General features: G+C 35.4%; 1 protein-coding gene across 4 annotated transcripts in view; it reads right to left on the minus strand.

The window, feature by feature from the left end:
- LOC118196155 (uncharacterized) overlaps window positions 1-20,288 on the minus strand; it is a 411,448-nt gene that overhangs the window by 161,703 nt on the left and 229,457 nt on the right. The window contains exon 1 of one of the 4 annotated variants that reach the window (XM_085821692.1): window positions 3,335-3,661. The exons of the other annotated variants lie outside the window; for them this stretch is intronic. Coding sequence (XP_085677818.1) covers window positions 3,335-3,342 — 8 coding nt within the window. The 5' untranslated portion in view covers window positions 3,343-3,661. Of the gene's footprint in view, window positions 1-3,334; window positions 3,662-20,288 lie in introns of those variants that run through there. 4 annotated transcript variants of the gene reach the window in all.

Genomic DNA, 20,288 nt, shown 5'->3' on the forward strand with positions numbered 1-20,288 from the left:
TTAATTGATACGATAATCTAGGACTGCTAAAACCCGGAATGTATTAAGACTTTTGCTGTACTCGCTACAAGAGTGTAAGAATGGTTAAATGACAAGGATAGTTGGGGATTGTAAATAACTCCGCATATCGGACATAGTATGGGATTTAGGCTTATCGATGAAGAAATGAATTCATGTACGGTATTTCTATTGTATTACCGATCTAGAATAGCAGATCGATGGGCAACAACTTCGGGACATTACTCGAACCCTTACTGCCAAATGTAGATGAGGAAAATTTAATACATTTAAAAGTTTTGCTATACTTGCTATTTCTTGACTTGATGTGGCGTCTAAGATGTCAAAATCTATACAAATACGTTTTTTCTCACATATTCTTGAAGTGGCAATCACTCCACGCGCTGTCGAAACTGATGTTCCAACGTCAAAGATGACGGGTTTGAGGAAGAATTTCACGTCCGGTCGCTCACTTTCACCACTTATCCGCATTTTCTGCAGACAAGGTGACTACCGCACGCATGAGAAAACGTGACTACCGGATCCGCGATCGCAGAATTAACCGCATGATAAAAAGCCAAGCTGTGTAATGAAAATGCCAGCAGATGTTCCAAGGTTTAGCTCTGATTAGAAACCGCACTGTGTATCAACTTAATAAGAGCAGAAATTATCCTCTAATCTAAAACTGTCTTGCCTTGCCGGGTTTATTTCACGGATGAAGTGATTCGCTTTAAATATCTGGACCAATGACGAAAACTGAAATGAATCAAATGGTAATAATTGTACGCAAAATTTACGTGTTTATTTTATAAGAAGTCGAGTTCATGTGAAACTATACAGGTTATTTGTAATAAATTGCGATTGCGGTATTAAAAATGACCAAGATAGAAAAAAAAAAAATAATTTAAAGAAAGCAAACGAACAAAATATGCAAAAAAAAACAGAAACGGAAAGTTGAGAATGTGTCTTCAAAAATGTTCTAAAGCACCCGCCATTTTACGAAAAACGTAGAGCACTTAGGAAATTATTATTTCTTCCTACGATGATCATCTTTTAAAAATGGAAATAAATTGTCTGTTCCTTAAAAATACTACCAAAAGCACATATGCCGTAAATGTTAAAGTGTATTTTAAAAAAATGAGATAAAAAAATTTTTTTAAATTTTTTAATTCCAGTTATTATCTAAACATTTACATTTAAAGAGCAGTAAATGTATTATCAGTCCTCTTCAAATTACAAAACCTCAAAAGCTCTCTTTATTAGATCATTAGAGATATTATGGTTAAATAATGATTCAGTTCAAAATGTTAAACAGGTAGTCGCAACCTATAGCTCTGTTAAAAGTAGCAATGATGCCTCCTTGTAAATACTGATCCATAAGAAGAAATAATTTAAAAATCGGAAATTTTTCTGCTCCGAGGTATGATATGGTCCACCAGCGGCAGATAGGTGAAGTCGGTCCGAGGTTCGAATCCCGCAAATGGGCTCGTGGCATGGGCGCTTTCGAGGGCTTTTCCCCGTGTGTAACGTGTATACGAGCCAGTGTCCCTTAGAAAATCCTCCCTTAGGCAGATAGCCCTCAAGGCTTTACTGTAATCACAAGTCAAATCAAACCGAGGTATGATAAAGATATGCCCAAGTTACATACGCCAACAGAAACATGTTTTATTAATAAAAAAAATGTTGCAAATGCGTATAAAATTATTAATCAATGTAGGCTAAATTATATGAAACAAATATATTATTTAAAAATTAAATAAAGTAGTTTATTTTACTGTTTCTGAATAGCTCAGTTTTTTTAAAGAATGTTGTTGCTGTTGTGACTAATCTCGCTTGTCTATCAGAACAAGCCCACGAAATTCATCGTGACTAGAAGGCAAAATTGCGCCTGCCGTTGGCTACAGCCTTGGACACCATACAAGTTACAGTAGTTCTTGTTTCGTGAACTTGATGAAGGTACAAACTACACTCCGAGCAGTTTGGCAGTTCCTTAGAAAAAAAAAAAAGAAAAAGAAAGAAGTGACAATACGACTTTGTTCAGTTCTGCCTCTCAATTTTGAAAGACCGCGGTACGGGTCGAGTGTCTCCCACCCTCTTTCCCTACCATCAACCTCTCGAGAGTACTTTCGGCTCGTCGCATATTTTGAGTGACTCCATGCCGAGCAGGCACTATACATTTACAAACATCCATGCCTTTTCTGGGATTCGAACCGGGCTCTTCGGTATGGCAATCAGAGTCAATAACAACTATCCGATTGGGTAGCATCGTTAAAGAACTGCCAGCCTGCAGGAATATAATTAAATATTTATGTTTCTGGGAATGGCAATATTATCCAGGTTACGCGGATGGCAAAATGTTCTGGTAGCATACCACAACATAATGGACAAAAACTTGGAAAGACAGGATGCAGACGTTTATAACGCCTAAATACGTAAATATTACTAAAAAATTGGAAAACAAAAAAAATCGTAGTTTGGAATTTTATAACGACAATACATAAAAAGTCATAAGAAATATAAATGTGAGTCTATATTAAAAAATGAAGAACCTGCATGTATGCGCGTATATTCTTTGTGGAAAAACTAGAGCACCTAGAACGAGCAAATTTTGAACAAACGTAATCAGTATTTCACCCGAATATGTGCACCTCGAAGCCCGAATTTGGAATGCATTTTTATTTATTTCATATTCTACGGGAATTTAATGACAATTTAACAAACTAGACAATTAAAAACAATATGTTGCCATTCGGCAAAGCGTTGTGTCAGCACTGCCTGAAACAATACACTTTTATCTTCCTTAGGCATTTGGCAAAGCTTACAATATTTTATTCATTTTGTCTGTTACTGATTAACAACTAAGCGATTTAGAACACAGCACATAATATCTGCCGCAATTAACTGCTAACTGGGTCTGTGAAAATTACACTAGCTGAATTTATTTAAAATCATTTTATATATATTTCTATTTTGCTATAACTATTTTAGGCGACTCACCACGTAGACTAGTTAAATAAAAATCGAAATTATAAATGAAGAAAAGAATATACTGGATCTTTAAACAGCTCCCCGACACCTCGCAAAAATGATTAAAAAACATATATAATGCTTCTATTTAATGCAAATTCATATAACGATGCGTATATGTCAAATATCGCAGGTACATGTTATAATAATAATGAGTAATTCAAAGACTCAATTTTATACATTTACATTACAATTCGCAAATTTATTCAAGTGAAATTGAAGGCTATACATCACAACACGAAATCTTCACATAAAAAAAGACATTTACTGCTAAAATTAAAGAAAGCCTGTTTAGCATAATGGCACTTACCTGCACATGATTAATCCATAAGCACATTTCACTACTCAGCAGATACCAGCCACACAACCAGTATGATGTAAAATATTTCAAAGAACAAAACCAAAGAAAAAAATCACACCCCACGCGATGTCATCAACGCGGTGGTAACTTTGAGATCGGTAAAAACTCCAACGAAGCGGCACTCCCGAAGAGGAAGTGAATTAACCAGATTTATTGCATTTTTCTTTCTTTTCAATCCCAACTCGTCGGAGAGAAAGGAACAAACAAATTTGAACACTGAACACTTTCATAATCCATGCGGCTTCCACTCACAAGAAGAGACGCGTCGAAAACGCAACGCTACCGAGCTACCACGAGCAGCAGCGCGGAGGTTTAAACTGTTCTCATCCACACAGCTATCTGACGAATGGCACCAGGTGTATAGCTAGCGGCCTAGCAGCTCTAACAGTGGAGGGCGGAAAACTAGGGGGCCCAACAAGGATGAGGGGAGGGGTAGCCCCAAGAAGCAGCGGGAGGGAACCCTTGGGTTTTAAATCTTCCTCCCCTCTGACCCTCGGTCACAAAAGGATTTCGCCTTCTTTCCCTCCCCAAAATGAGAGTAGGTTCACCCGGGGTTTTGGGACGAATGTGGCTGTTGGAGAAGAGTCAGATGGATGGTTCCTGGAATTATAACAGCTCCTGGTTTCTTTGTCCAGCTTGGCCCAGGAACTTCCAATTCCTGTGCTAATTGAAGCAGAGCAGGGGGACTGGTGATTGTAACTTTTATGGGACTTGGATGGTTATGGGTATATGGAGACCCAAATAGGGAGTGGGACTTGCATAAATTCCTAGTTTATTGCCCTTAAAGATCTAGGGAGAAAGATAAATCTGTGAATAGCTTTCTCTACGGTAATTATGTGGCAGCCCTCATTTCCTGTAACGGAAAACAAGATCTCCAAAGGTTGCTGCAAGGTCACAGAGAGGAATTTTACTTTCTGGGTATTCATCTTATTTTTCTGAGGAGGCAAAGTTAAATGGGAATGCGTGGTGCTAAGAGCCATTAAACGACCTATTACTTACAAACACACCTAAATTATATATAGTACTAGGTGTACCCGCCCGGCGTTGCCCGTGCATTTAGAAAATGCAGATAAGTGAATAGCGCAGGAATAGTAGTGTAGGACATGTAGACTGTCTCTCTCTCTTCCCCCCCCCACAAGCTACAAAAAAGAAATGAATTGTAATTAATCGATTTAATGTATCGTCAAAACAGCAAACTAACGCTAGAATAAAGAAATCAATTGTTACAATCGAACGTTATTTGAAAACAAATAATGATATCAGTGAGTCAAAAAAACCGTGATTAATTAATTATAAATATTTTTTTAAAATTTTTCTAATTCAAAAATCGAAAATCGGGCTTCGAGGTCTGGTGGCCAGCCCCTTTGTGCTTCCGTATAAAAAATTCCAGGTCCCTGCGTGCGATAGATTTGGCTGGAGAGCTCGGTCAGACAGACAGACAGACACATTACACTTGCTTTTATTATTATAGATATAAGTACATCCGTATACAAACATAATGATGTACAGAAAACCATAAACAGAGGTCCTGGCACCATCCATTTATGAATATATTCTACATCTTCGATTCTAAAGACGTATAATTTTTCCCATATAAGTGCCGCTGAAACGGGGCGTTCTGATAAAATTATTTCGAATTACTAATATTTGAAAGATATAATTTAATCATTAATACTGTTATTAATAAATTAATAAATAATTCCTACATGCTTTTTACCGTTTTGCTATATTTTCTTACAATCAAATTCTTTCTTCTGTTGGCAATGACGAAATTAAAGGGTTTTTCCTTAGAACTGGAAGAAATATGCTATTAATAGAAAGGACCACTAGAAGATTTTTTTTGAATACATATCAAGGTTATATATAGAGAGAGACAGATATAGATATGTATGTACATTTTCTTTTGGTGGGGCAGGGAAATTCCAAATAATATAAAATTCTAAATATAATAAATAAAATTTAAAGAAACGACATTGCAGTGAAATGTCTGAAAACGGTACCTTTAAGAATAGAACGCACAATATTTTTTCTCAATAACTACTGGAACAACTAACTACGTGGAAATTAAGAATCAAGATTTATTTTATTTTAAAAGATTCAATTATGTTACAGAGCGCACATCTTCTCCAATTTATGATTCCAATACTTTCTTTGGATTTTGAAAGGGAAAAATAGCAAGTCATCGAATATTTTACAATCAGTACATCCTTTTATCATTTATGTTATGAATTCGTCATTCTTTCGATTTCTGTAGATTTTATCTAATGCAAAATATTAGGATAGTTGAAAAACTATTTTTTTACTTTTCAGTACATCTCATTTAAAAATGTGTAACTTAAAAAGACTATTTTATATATTTTTAAGAAAGCCTAACTAAACGCAATGTGTCAGGACTTGTTGCAAGCAAGAGTTGAACAGCAATAAAGAAAAATCTGATGTGTACACCACATGACTTCCTTGTACGGAATATTAAATTATACGCATTTTATCTTGCATTTTATTTAAACTTATTAGATTGAATTAAACCTACTTCGCCGACAGCGCATAAACCACAATAGAATAAATGCATTCTTTAAAATTCACTTTGTTTACCATACAGACACTCTGGCGCTAGGTTTACTTAAGAGTATTATATTTCATTCATATTATAAGTCAGAATGCACAAAATGTATATCATTTAAAGAATTATCTAATCGTTGCCACATGTTCTATTCAAATACTATAATAAAGCTAGAACTATGTATAAAAGAAATTAAGCAAATAAAACAAAAAAGAAACAGTTTTTCACAGACGATTGTTATTATTGCCAATTAAATCGTTTAATTAAACTTTGTTGTTGCGAAGCTAAGTTTCTCTAGATTGGCAACAAATCCACTAGTCTCCTGTTTCAAATGTAAACATCAATGGCCGCCATTGAAAACAGGCTTAGCGGCAATTAAACAACTTTAAAATTGCTGATAATTCTAAAAATATTGCACACAGATTTACTAAAGGCATAAAATCCTTAATCGGAAGATAAAAACAATATAATTCAATCATTTTTAAAGAAAAAAATGTACAATTTACAAACATGTAAGAGTAAAGAAACTGAGATCACTGAGCCGGGTAATAGAGTGGATATATATATATATATATATATATATTTATATACGTTTGGTGCGGCCGATTGCAACCAAAATACGAGGTGCACATCTACATGTTATAGCAGTCCTATATACAAAATTTCAATGTTCTGAGGCTACTCGTTTTTGAGTTATGCGAGATAAGTACGTACGCACGAACGTACGTACGTACATACGTTCGTACAGACGCCACGAAAAATTCTCTTCAGAATTAATTTTAAAGCAGTTTTATAATTTTTTTGAAGGAAAAGTGTATTTTATGGAAATTTCCGGTTATGTTTTACCACCAATCCTCGAATTCCATATCACAGATTATGTTCTTACTGCATTAATATAATATTAACAAGACATAGTGCACAATAAAAATTAAGCTTTATTTCGGAACTTCGCGCACACTGCCCGACAGCCTGCCTGTTTCGCTCTGCTCGCTACTCGTAAGAAACTTCTCCTCTAGGGTTGCCACACTTATCGGAGGGCGCAAGGCGCGCTCCTTATCGCCATCACCACAGAGTTTCCCCCCAGTTCCTTTAATGGCTATTCAAAGGAACGACATAGGTTATGAAATTATCTCAGAGTATCCGTGCTGTCGGGTATTTTTTTTTTATGATTACAAAATTAGAATATAAAATTAGAAAAGATCAAAATGCAATTCAATATATAACAAGGTATTGACACATATAATAAAAATGAAATAACAAAAAATATGTTAAGATATGAATTTAAAAAAAATGTTTTAAATTGTTATGTAAGAAGCAAGTTTCTTAGGGAAGTGAACATGTCTTCCCGATCTGGTGACAGTTTGTGTCTTAGAGAGTTCGTTTGCAGATTTATTCTGCTGAACTGTCTTTAAGTCTTTATTTGTTTTCAGTTCAGGCAAATTAGAGTCCGAAAGCAAATAGGCTGGTTTCACACGGTCTATAGACACAGTAGATTTCAGACCGTTAACATCAATTGTGAAAGTTTTGTCCGTTCTAGAAAGAACTTTATGCGGACCTGTGTATGGTTGGCACAGAGGTGGCTTTACTCGATCGACACGTAAGTATACATGCGTACACGACTTTAAGGTAGCACTTACGTAACATTTTTCTTGGCAATGAGTAGATGTTGCTATTGGATTCAATTGTTGCATTCTATGCCTAAGATTCGTGATAAATTGTGTGTCATACGGAGATATCTTAGATGACGTTATCATATCACTAGGCAGCTTGAGAGTTGTGCCAACACCAGTTCAGCACAAGATGACTGTAGATCTTCCTTTACGGCTGTCCGAATACCAAGCATAACAACTGGTAGTGTTTCAGTCCAGTTATTGGTCTCGTGAGCCTTGAGAGAAGATTTTAAATGTCGATGAAATCGTTCAACAATGCCGTTTGACATTGGATGATAGGCTGTTGTTGTGATTCTGTTCGTACCCAAAATGCGCGTGAATTCTGCAAAAAGTGCGGATCTCATTTGAGAACCTTGGTCTGTTGTTATGATCGATGGGCAGCCAAAACGAGATATCCAACAGTTGAAGATGGCTCTGCAAATGGTTTCCGTTTTCATATCCGGGATGGGAATGGCTTCAGGCCATCTGGAGAATCTATCTATTAGAGTCAAAAGGTACACATTGCCTTCTGATGGAGGTAACGGTCCGACGATATCCATATGGATTTCTGAAAAACGTGCATCAGGAAGAGAGAATGTGCCCAGTGGTGCTTTAGTATGGCTAGTAATTTTCGATTTTTGGCAAGATTCACAGGATTTCACCCAATTTTTGATATGACGTTTCATATCGGGCCATACATAACGAGAACAAATAAGCTTCGTAGTAGCTGCAATTCCTGGATGTGACAGATTATGCAGATGATTAAAGATGAGTCTGCGAAAGGAATTTGGAACAAATGGACGAGGAATGTCTGTTGATATGTCACACAGAATATTACCATCAGAATATTGGCACGGTTTAAATTCCAGTTTCAAAGATGATGTGTTGTTTTTGAGAAGGTCTTGTACCTCCGGATCATGCCGTTGAGCTTCCGAAAATTTTTTAAAATCCAAAAATGGAGATTTTGTTATGGAATCAATTTCGATTCTTGAAAGAGCGTCAGCAACGACGTTTTTTGAACCTTGCACATGCCTAATATCAGTAGAGTACTGAGAAATAAAATCTAAATGGCGCAATTGTCGAGGTGAACATTTATGAGGGTTCTGTTTAAAAGCGTATATTAACGGTTTTTGATCCGTATAAATTATAAAATTTCTGCCCTCTAACATGTGTCGGAATTTCTTAATTGCAGAATAAATAGAAAATAATTCCCTATCGTACGCGGACCATTTCTGTTGACTTTTATTGAGTTTCATAGAGAAAAATGCTATAGGTTCCCATGTTTGTTGAGACAACTGCATAAGTGTGCCGCCTATTGCGACGTCTGAGGCATCTACCCAGATGCTTAGCTGGGCTCCGGGAATAGGGTGTCTCAAAAGGGTAGCCTGAGCAATGGCATTTTTGGCAGCAATAAAGGCTTGTTCAGCATTCTCGTTCCAATTTAATTGTGGGGATGAATCCTGAACACGAGAACGAGATTTCTTTTTATTAATATAGCCTTCTAACAATTTTATTAAAGGAGAAAGAATATGTGCTGCTTTAGGTATGAAACATCTATAAAAGTTAAACATGCCTAAAAATCGGCGAAGCTGAGTGAGAGTGGTAGGTTGAGGAAATTCTAAAATACATTTGACTTTGTCAGGAAGAGGTTCAATTCCGTTTTCACAAAGTGAAAACCTAAGAAATCAATAGATGTTTGACCAAAGGTGCATTTTGAAACATTTATGCAAAGTCCATATTCCTGAAGTTTGGAAAATAAAGCTTTCAAATGCCTGCAATGTTCCTCAGGATCTTTAGAGGCTATGAGCAAGTCATCGACAAAAGCGTAAACGCCTTCTAAATCCCGCGTGACTTCATCTATAAAACGTTGAAAAGTCGCAGATGCATTGCATAAGCCGAATTGCATACGGGTACTTTCGAATAAACCGAATGGTGTGCATATGGCGTTTTTGTGGATGTCGGCTGGGTTAATTGGTATTTGATGGTATGCCTTAATCAGGTCGACATGACTAAAAATTTTAGTACCGTGCAATGCAGCAGTAAAATCGGCTAAGCATAGAATAGGGTATTTGTCTTTTATTGTTTGAGCGTTCAATGCTCGATAATCTCCTACAGGTCTCCATTCCAGACTTCCCTTTTTTGGAACCATGTGAAGTGGGGATGCATAATTGCTGCTCGAAGGTCTCAAATGCCCCAATTGCATCATAGTTTGAAATTCTTGTTTTGCTATTTTTAAGCGATCTGGAGCTAACCGACGAGGTTTTGCAACCACAGGTGGACCTTTAGTTATGATATAATGAACGGTGTTGTGTTTAACAGGTTGGTTAGGATCTGGTAATCTAGTAACTGAAGGAAATTCTTTTAAAATTTTGTGATATGGTGTATCATTAAATACAGTTTTTACTGAATAAATGCTTGCATTTTTCACGCAACCGACGGTTTTAAAATGCGTTTTTAAATCTTTGAGACATTTGTTTCTGAGATCAGGCACCAATTCAAAGTAATGGAGAAAATCTGCTCCAAGAATGGGTGTACTAACATTTGCTATAAGAAAAGTCCATGTAAACTGTCGTCTTAATTTGAAATCCAAAGAGTGTTTTTTGACCATAAACATGAATAGTAGAAGAATTAGCAGCGAAAAGTGTTTGTTGGGACGAATTCCGTTTTTGAGAATTATTTGCTGGAAGTAAGGACACGTCAGAGCCGGTATCGACCAAGAATGAAAGGTTTGTTCTACGGTCACGAACGAACAGGCGACGTGAAACTTGAGGCAAAGAATAAGTCGCCTCTATTCTTTGCTGGTTTCGTTTCCCTGCCATGAACAAGGTTTTGTACATTTGTCATCTCTACACTTTTTCCCAAAATGTCTATGATACCAGCAAACAGAATAATCTCTCCTTTTGGAATTGCTTCTTTCCTTATTGCGATCTCCGCGATTTGGCGAGCGACCACGAGAAAGAGAAATGCGATCAATACGTTTGTTTAATTTTTCTATTTGTTTAAATAATTTATCCTCAAGAGACTGATCGACTGTGCGAGAAACGGCACAAGTCCCTGGGGTTGGATTTACTTCTAAAATTCTGTCGGCAATTTCTGCAGCTTTATCTACAGTTAAATTGGACACCGCTGCCAAAATAGACTGAACAGTCGAAGGCAAACGTTGAAGGAATAATTCTAACATTAAGTTATCAGGAACATTTAAAGATTCTGCTCGACGTTTCATATTTCTAAGCAAATCGGAAGGTTTTCGAGAACCTAATTCTTCTCCAGATAATAATTGGCGAATTTCTTGCTGAGAAGATTCTCCTGAACGATTTATTAACTCAGTTTTAAGCTTTGCATATGGATCAATAGGGTCTGGTTTCATAAGTAAATCCCGTACTAGTGATGCGATATCTGGAGGAAGATGAGAAACTACATGATTATATTTAGTAATGGATTCTGTGATAGGTTTGGGGGTGGCAAGAGCAAAAGTACTTTCACACATAATAAACCATAAAGAGGGGTCTGATCGGTTATAAACCGGAATTTGGACGGCATAAACATCAGACATTGTGCAAGGTTTTTAAGCCAAAATAAAAGCAAAAATTTAACTAAAGAAAATTAAATTAAATGATAAGTAGAAAACGTAATTATAAAATGATCTATAATTACTACTCATCTGTGATCCGGAGGACGAAAACCGATGTAATCCATTACTTCTGGTTTGGAGATCTTGAGTGATGGCTTGTAGTCAAAACCGAAAGTGCTTGAGAACTGTTCATACGATTTAACACAGTCCGGGTTACCATTATAGTGATTTCCGGTTATGTTTTACCACCAATCCTCGAATTCCATATCACAGATTATGTTCTTACTGCATTAATATAATATTAACAAGACATAGTGCACAATAAAAATTAAGCTTTATTTCGGAACTTCGTGCACACTGCCCGACAGCCTGCCTGTTTCGCTCTGCTCGCTACTCGTAAGAAACTTCTCCTCTAGGGTTGCCACACTTATCGGAGGGCGCAAGGCGCGCTCCTTATCGCCATCACCACAATTTTATTCTGTCCTTACGTACACATGTCTGGCAAAAACATCGTTAAATTGCATTCGATAGCGGTCAAAATGGATATTTTCGTTGAAATATGCTGCCTGAAACTTTTCGCGATTACAATACTTCCTTTTTACTTCGTACAAGGAAATAAAAATTCGAAGGCTACTCAGCATTTTAAATAAATACAGATAGAGATATATATTCTGATGTAGATGTATGTAAATAAATGTACTAAAACACGTAGGTAAGCCTATGAATACAACAGGTATTTATTTCAGTTAAATGCTTGCGAAATGTTTCCCGGTTCCCCCCCCAAAAAAGTCACACGGATTATCCGAGTTCAAGTCACTTCGGAAAAACTAGTACTTGGGGTTATGTATTTAATATGAAAATGTTTGTGTGGAAGCATGTCACATAAATTAGATCTGACACTACTCCCTCAGTTCCAGACACAGATATCAAAATTAATATCTTAGATTAAATACTGAATGCTGCTGAAATGGGTGAAAAATGCCGACATAAAAACTTTTCTCATTTCTTGTAGACTGGACATTCCTCAGTTTTCAAGAGAAAGGGAGGAAGAATAATAATAAAAAAATTCCCAAGCGGTAATGAAGAAAAGAAAGAAAAAAATATTTTCTTCGTGTTTGAAACCTGTTCCCCGTGAATCTTCTTTGCAGTCACATTCGTTACATCCGTAAATCTATACGTACAAAAGGTCATATCATACATTCAAAACATTTCAGAAGAGCAACTCTTTAGCGCAATTTTTTTTGCTCTGTCTCATGATATGAAACAGCCAATCACCACGAATCGTTTGGGGGTTACCATGTAAAGAGGAAACTAGTTCTCCAATTACAAATGATGGTTGATGACGGAAGACTCGATGCTGATATCTCATTGGTTGTTGAAAACCAGCAACTTACAAGTCTTTGCGAAAGAAAGGAAAAAGGTCGGCGTCTTTCTTTCCTTGATAAAGCAAGTAGAAAAATTGCTTGAAATAGTGTGAAATGAATGTATGATACCAGCCTTACTCTTAAAGAAAGATTATCCACTCCCAGAAACTACTTTGCTATAGAATATATTGGGAAGGGAAACGGGGTAAGCTTTTCATACTGTATATCCATTATTACAAAATCAAAAGGCTTTTAATCGAAGCGTGCAACTTTTCTCCTTTATCATATGATATACCACAGCCAATCATCAAGGATCACGTTGTTACCCCAAAAAGGGGAAGTAGTTCTCTGCTACAAGCACACAGACTAACAACAAGGACAACCAATAAGCTACAAACATAAAGACTACCAACAAAGAAAACTAATACACAATAACCACAGAGACTACCAATAAACTATCAATAAAACACAGAGACTACCAATAAACTACAACTCCCATTCGAGTTCTTCAGTTCGCTGCCAACTGGATGAAAACGGACAACCTACTACAACTTTTTGAGGAAGACATGAAAAACTGCGTCTCAATTTGCAAAAGAGTTGTATCACAGATTAAAAATTATTTTGGAAGAAAAACTCTTAAGTGCAATTTGATTGATTACTGGAACTGGTTTATTAATCTCCGTACTGGCCAGGCAATTTTTTGTACTAATGGCATTCTGTCAATAGCCGTTTTCTGTTCGTTCTGCACTGCATGAGTCCTATTAACTTTTATTGCTATTATACTTTTGTCATTCTCATTCTCAAGTACTACATTGTGGCTCTGTAGCACGAATTCCATGTCTCTCAGTTGATTTTTTGCGGAATTACAAAAACAGAATCTTGCTTAAGCTTACTGCACACTAGTGTATATTACCAAAATGCGAAAGTCGTTAAAGTGCACATTACCACGGCCAACTGAAAGTTGGCTGAAAGTTCTAAATTCACGAAGGTCACGACATTACCTAGCTAATCTGCAGATAACTCATTTGCTCCGTTAAAGTGCGGAACTAAGTTTTTTCCGCATTTTACCCAGGTAACGTGCATATTAAAAGCTTCTGTATCCTTAAAATTCAAACGTTTGTTCCTCTCATTTCCTTTCCCTCTCCCTCCACTTTGCACATTACCTACTAGGCACTCACTAATCTGCACATTGCCTACTATGCACGCGTTAACCTGGAACAACAGCAACGTTTCTGTACGCATAAATGAGCATAAAGTTATTAATTTATTTTTCGATAGCTAAAAAATTAAGTTAATGCAATCAAACAATTTAGTTGATAGAGTCAATCACCAATCAATTACTAAACTGTAATACAAAGAATAAAACGGTTTAAAATACTTTTACAACTAAGCAAATGAATTTGCAAAACATACGATAAAATTATGTTCACTTATCAGTGCAATCTAATGATTGGTGAAACTTTGAATTACATAGCAAATGGATTTTGGGACAAGCACACCTACTTGTGGTATATATATATATATTTGCAGCATATTGCGCAAAATGTTATCTAGACCAAATTGGTCATACAGTATTGTAATAATTACCTTGCTTGTTATATTATATATATATACATTTGCAGCAATATTTTCTGAAACCCCGCTCGATCAACAATTTAAAAATGTAAGTGGCGGCTGTTCTAAGCGCCTTAAGAAACGTTGCTGTTATTCCAGCAAAGATCTTATTTTCAGATTAACGATTGCCTAGTAGGTAATGTGCAGATTATCTAGGTCAGGGGTTCTGAACTGGTGGTACGCAAAGAACGAAATTATTTTTAACTATTAAATTCAAAAATTAAAACCCCAACATCCTGATTGAGTTTTTTTCTCTAACAAACGTAACTTTATGCGATCTCAGCTTTGTTCAAGAGTGAAGGTGGTAGAAGTACTTTGTAGTGGTGGTACTAAAGTTTTCAATTTTTGGTACGCGTTATTCAAAAGGATGAGAACCGCTGATCTAGGTCATTTGCATATTACCTAGGTAATTTGAGAAATGAAACAATTTTCCGTATTTTAACGGATCACCTTAATTAATCTGCAAAATAACTACATTTTCCATAAATTTTTAACATACATATTAGTACATTATTTATTAATAATTCTAATACATCATTTTATTTATTAATTAATACATAACATTATTCATGTTTTATTTATTCATTACATACTAACACTCATATGTTTTTATTATTTTATATAACTAATACTTACTATTTACTATACACGTGTAATATGTTTAATGCGTAGTCGGGATAGCACACGGGACGAGGATATTGATACCAAACCAAGTCAGCTAATTATCATCTTTATTTCCAGGGACATTAGAATAATTCTTCGTAGACAATATATTTTTTCGTCATAACCAATTGCAATAACTTCTTGCATACACAGATTAACGGGGCGATATCATTTCAGACGAAGCAAAGCAGTGTGGATGAGGAGCCTGGCGGACGTGGCGGAAGCTAGGAGAAGATGACGCAGTTTATTTGCGACCGGTATTTATACTAAGAACACGCAGAAAGTACTCTGAGCTAGGATTGGTTAATTTTAGGTGGTTATATAATCATGAAAGGATCTCGAATTTGGGAGAATAAATGAATTTACGGGGAGAGCCCCAAATCTAGAATTGTTAATTTTGAGGTCGTCAATTAATTTTAAAGTCGCTATCGTACTTTCTTTTACCTTACATACATATTTTATATTAGCTTCGCTCCAAAATAAATATAGAAAAAGTGCGGCATTTGTTGTCACTATTTTAAGAAATTCGCAATTGCATTGCATACTGTACAGCTTTTCGTATATCTACAGGAAAAAGCCTTAAAATTCGAAACACTCTACTTACGCTCTACCCCTATTTATTACCTCTACGTCTATTTTTACCTATTTATTACCTAGGACCTATTTCTAACATTTTACGCGTAAAATTCCGAGTTGATCCCTCAAACAATGTGTAGGTGAGTCAAATATCACATATGTTTCCAGTTTTACATAATACCAGAATTAGTTTTCAGAATGAATTTTCATGACTGCTTTTTCTTTTTATTATTTAAAAAAAAAAAAAAAAAAAAAACTTTTACAATCGATAAAAATTAGAATCCTAAATGTATCGTAAGCTTTCTAAATTAGAAACTCCTTTCTTTTACATTACCCCATAATGCCAAAACAACATCATTACAAATACAGTATGGCTCATTTTTGCGTTAAAAATAACAGAAAGCAAACGAATTAGGCCACTATATTAGATTCCTTTCTAAACAAGAAAACACCGAAAAATCTCTCACGAACCTTTCGTGAGCTTCATTACAGAACGTCGCCTAAAAGTAAACGGATGAAAAGCGGGCAAAAAAATTAACCGACGACAAATGAATGCTTCCACGTTTAAAATTATTCAATACTTCCCCTGCAATGAATCAGCAAGGAGAGATCGTAGCTGACTCCCCTCCCCCCAACCTTTTATCCTTACGCCACAAACACGAATTACTGCTTCCTGAGCATAAATTAGCTCACCAAAGAAACAACCATTGAACCATTAACTCTTACCTTCTTTCACTCCTTCCAGCCCTCTTTTTCGTTCACTTCTCCACCTTCTCACTTCTCAGCGAACAGCGACTGGATTGGCTTAAATTAAATGACAACATGAAATGCACTTGAACCTAAATTAACAAAGGTTTATAGAAGAACTACTACGCGAACCTATACGTGTAGCATACTGTTTTTCTTATAAATAATATTAAAGCTTTCTTCTCAAAATTGTACTGTAGCACCCAACAACGTACAGTACAGTACTGATGTACATGCATTCTATACGGTAGGGAAGCATTACACTGCCAGATAAAATGACGCTGAAGCGGTTGAGGATCATCGCAGCAAATAAGGAAAGTGATAATATTATGGAAAGATACGGTTCTCGAAATGTATTTTAAAAGGTCGTCCTAAATTATAATAATGATGATAAAAATAACAACAACAATAATAATAATAATAATAATTAAAAAAAACCTGAAGGGTTTCAGATTTTAAATGGTCGCCCAAAAGGGCTTGTTAAGGTTTTCTATGAGCTCGCAGTCTGCTGTCACACTCACTCCTACTAACTCTGCCCTTTTCTTTGTCTTTTTAGATTTATTATTAAGCATTATTTTCTTCACATTTACGCCATATACATTTCAACGGTTAAATTACAAAAAAAATTTTAAATCAGCGTAGTAGTATACGTTTAAAATTTTCAATGCAGCGTTAACTGTTACCCCCCTCCCCCCGTATTCTCTCAATTCATTATATCAATGTTCAGTTTTTTTCAGTTTAACATGGCTTTACAAAACATCTTTTTTCAGCCCAAAGGGCGTCAGCCCAGCAGAGCTATTAATTTCGTTTTGGCATTTTGCGTTGGTTCACAAAAATGTCTGCATCATTTTTCAAATTTTTGCCACCAAATATTAGAGCCATGCATTATATTTTAAGAAATTAAATAATGAAGAATCTGCATGAATGTATGTATGTTTTCTCGCACTGTGAAAAAACAACGTATCTAGAGAAATCAAATTCTGAATAACGCAGTTCTCCACTCGAATATCAGCATCTGGAAACCCAAATTTGGAATTTGTAAGTTTTATTATCTGTTTCACATTTTGTAAAACTTCGAATTTTTGATTCAGAAACTCAACAATTTCAAACTGTTCCATTACATCGCGTGCATCTTCAAGCACGGATACTTTATGCGCGAGGTTTCTTTACATTTCTTACTGGTATTATGTTGGTAGCGTAGCAAAGCAAAGACGTTACAAAGTCTATAACGATATTTTGCGTCGAATTATTGTGAATGCCTGCATCGCTTTTCACATTCCGTCTTGAATCCCCCCCTCCCGTGAAAACCTTTGGGTTTAATATAAAATCGCAAACTTTTTTTTTGGGGGGGGTCGTTTTATTATTAATGTTTTATTGATTCTACAACAAAATCAAAAATAGTAAAAACAGGATATCTTTAGAATTTCCGGTAGAGAGTCTTGTGCGCTGGAGATAAAGGTGTTTTTTTCGTGCAGTGTTGCCACTGCTCCATTTGAAATCGATGAGTTTGTTAATCGAAAATTCGTTAAAGTTTTACAAAATATGAAATAGATATTAAAAGAAATACGAACGTCAAAATTCGGGCTTCCAGGTGCTCACGTTATTCCAAAATTTGATGCCTCTAAGGTACCGCTGTTTTTTCACAATGCAAGAAACATGCATACATTCATGCTGATTCTTCATTATTTAATTTCTTTAAACATAATTCAGGGCGATAATATTTGGTGGCAACAATTTGAAAAGTGATATGCCGTTTACAGTGATTAACGCAAAATGGCGTTTGGACACTAGTATCCCATTCAGTACTCACCTCCTTTAGGCTAATGAGCGTAACAGGTTTCAGTGTGCTTGTATAACTACAGCGAAGACAACTTACAATTCCAGTTAATCTCGGTCTTCTCCGAAACTGGGCGTTTTAGAAAAGTGGTGTTAATACTAATATTGATTTGCGTTCTTAGAAATATTAATCACTTTAAGCCAGTCTTCTCAGAAAGAACATCACGCCAGAAGGTTCACTTATCTGAAGATTTACAACAGCAGTTTTTATTAAAAATGTTATGTGCGCTACTTAAAGTATCCTACAATCTGTTTTGCATGTATATTTTATTTTTCGGAATTAAAATGTTAGGTATTTTCCCATTAACGGGGAGCCATTTTTTATTTGGAATTACAATTTTAGGCAATTTTTCGTCAAAGCAATGCCACTTAGCGCCAAACATTAACGCTTGCGCGAAATCTAACTGGATGATGACAACTTTAACAATTTATACATAAAGTTTCACGAAAAAAAATGACTGTTTTATACATAATGTTTCATGTGCTCAGTGCCAAACTGTGCGCGATGCCGAATTTATGCAGTTCTTGGTGTTTTTTTTACGTGAGAAAAACCACAGTATTGCACATACTTGGCATCGCGCATAGTTTCGGCACTGCGCGTATCAAACATTTGATGAAACATGAACATGAACACAGATGTTCATGAAAGAATTACACAACTGTTCATGAAACGATATAAACAAGCTACGATACTTAACATTTGAGCAACCTGTGATCAGAAAAGTAAGTAATTTTATCTCGAGTCGTTATTCTTATTCAGAAAGAAGTCTTAATCGAAGAATACTCGACAATACAAGCAAGTTTGTTGGTTGCCTGAAAATAGAAATTTTTTCTCATCAGTCAGAAATACTTCCCCTTTACGTTTAATTCCCTTGTCATTTTTCTAATTTCTCTTAATTTGGTATTTCTTGAAAGATAGAAGTGTAGACTCTGACAACTATTGTTTCAGAAAAATCGCACGCGTACCACAATTTGAAACACACTACTCTAGAACACTTTTTTAAATCGCATTTCTTATAATGTAAAACCAAATAGTTCATATCATAGAAAATTGGGATATATAATAATAATAAAAAAATAAATAAATAAAAAATAATTCTCTCTAATAAACAGAAAAGTAAAACTTTACAATTTTGGAGTAATATCAGAGCAATTTTTCGTTTATAGGGAAAAAGAAAAATCAGATTTCAGATATAAAAAGATCCAGATTTATCCAGCAAACTAAAAACAATGATGTTACATTTTGTCTACAAGAATTTCTTAAGCTAGTATCGTATATCAAACACCAACACATCGGATATCAAACACCAACACTTTGGTACTTCATACATTAATTCATATTTGAGTGATACATATTTATACTATTTTATACTTCTAAGTATTTAACACTTTCTTCGTTATTATATTTTTTGAGTACTTGGTGCGTTTATGTGAATATTAGATATAGTTTCATCTTCTAAAAAATTCAAGCTCTGTTTAAAAACAACGAATAATTATTTAAAAAGCAATGAATAGTTATTTTCTTTTTAAATTAAATATTCAGGAAAGTGTTTTTTTCTAACGAAAAAGATAAATTTTCGAAATCTGACGTCACTCCAGGCTAATCAAATGTTAATGCCGCATTTCTACGCGTATCTTTGCCCTAGCTTTTTAGTGCACAATTCTGAGAATTTAAAATATATTCGGGTAATTTTTCTCTTTCTTCAGTGCGTTCAGAGAACGACCTTCCTTAAATTTTAAAACGGATTCGTTCAAATAGTGATTGTTTTCGTCTTAAAACTACCTACCAAGATCACGCCGAACCTTTCTCTCCTAACGGATGAAATTTAAGCTAACCTATTACAAGAACTGTCCTATCACAGACAAGCAAATACAAACTGACATTCAGCCTACGATTTCGTTACGTCAGCTGCACACTGACCTTCTCTTAATTATTTATGGATGGTTTGGGCCTAAAGAGTAGCAGAGAGTAAGAACGGCGACATTCAAGTTATATGGAAGTAGAAATGAAGATATTTTACTAGGCATTGTAATGCTAATATTACTACGTATTGTTACAGAATACAGGTTTCTAAAAAATATCATTGCGATAGTTACCCATAGTTTATCCATGATTACTTTGTATTACTTTAACTGCGCCTTTCGAAAATTAAATTATTCAGATTATTTTCCATCTAGGACGTAGAGATTTGAAGCGCGCGTAGTATTTTCAATCCTCTTCAAAACGACGTTGCTAACGTAAAGCGTGCACACATACGTAATGTTACGAAATGTCAAGGCGCCATAAGGTTGCTTCCCCGCAAAGTAAGTTTAGGGTTGCCAT

Source organism: Stegodyphus dumicola, chromosome 8 (assembly GCF_044657685.1).
Source record: "Stegodyphus dumicola isolate Sdum_Otavi_A_Nest chromosome 8, ASM4465768v1".
NCBI lineage: Eukaryota > Metazoa > Arthropoda > Arachnida > Araneae > Eresidae > Stegodyphus > Stegodyphus dumicola.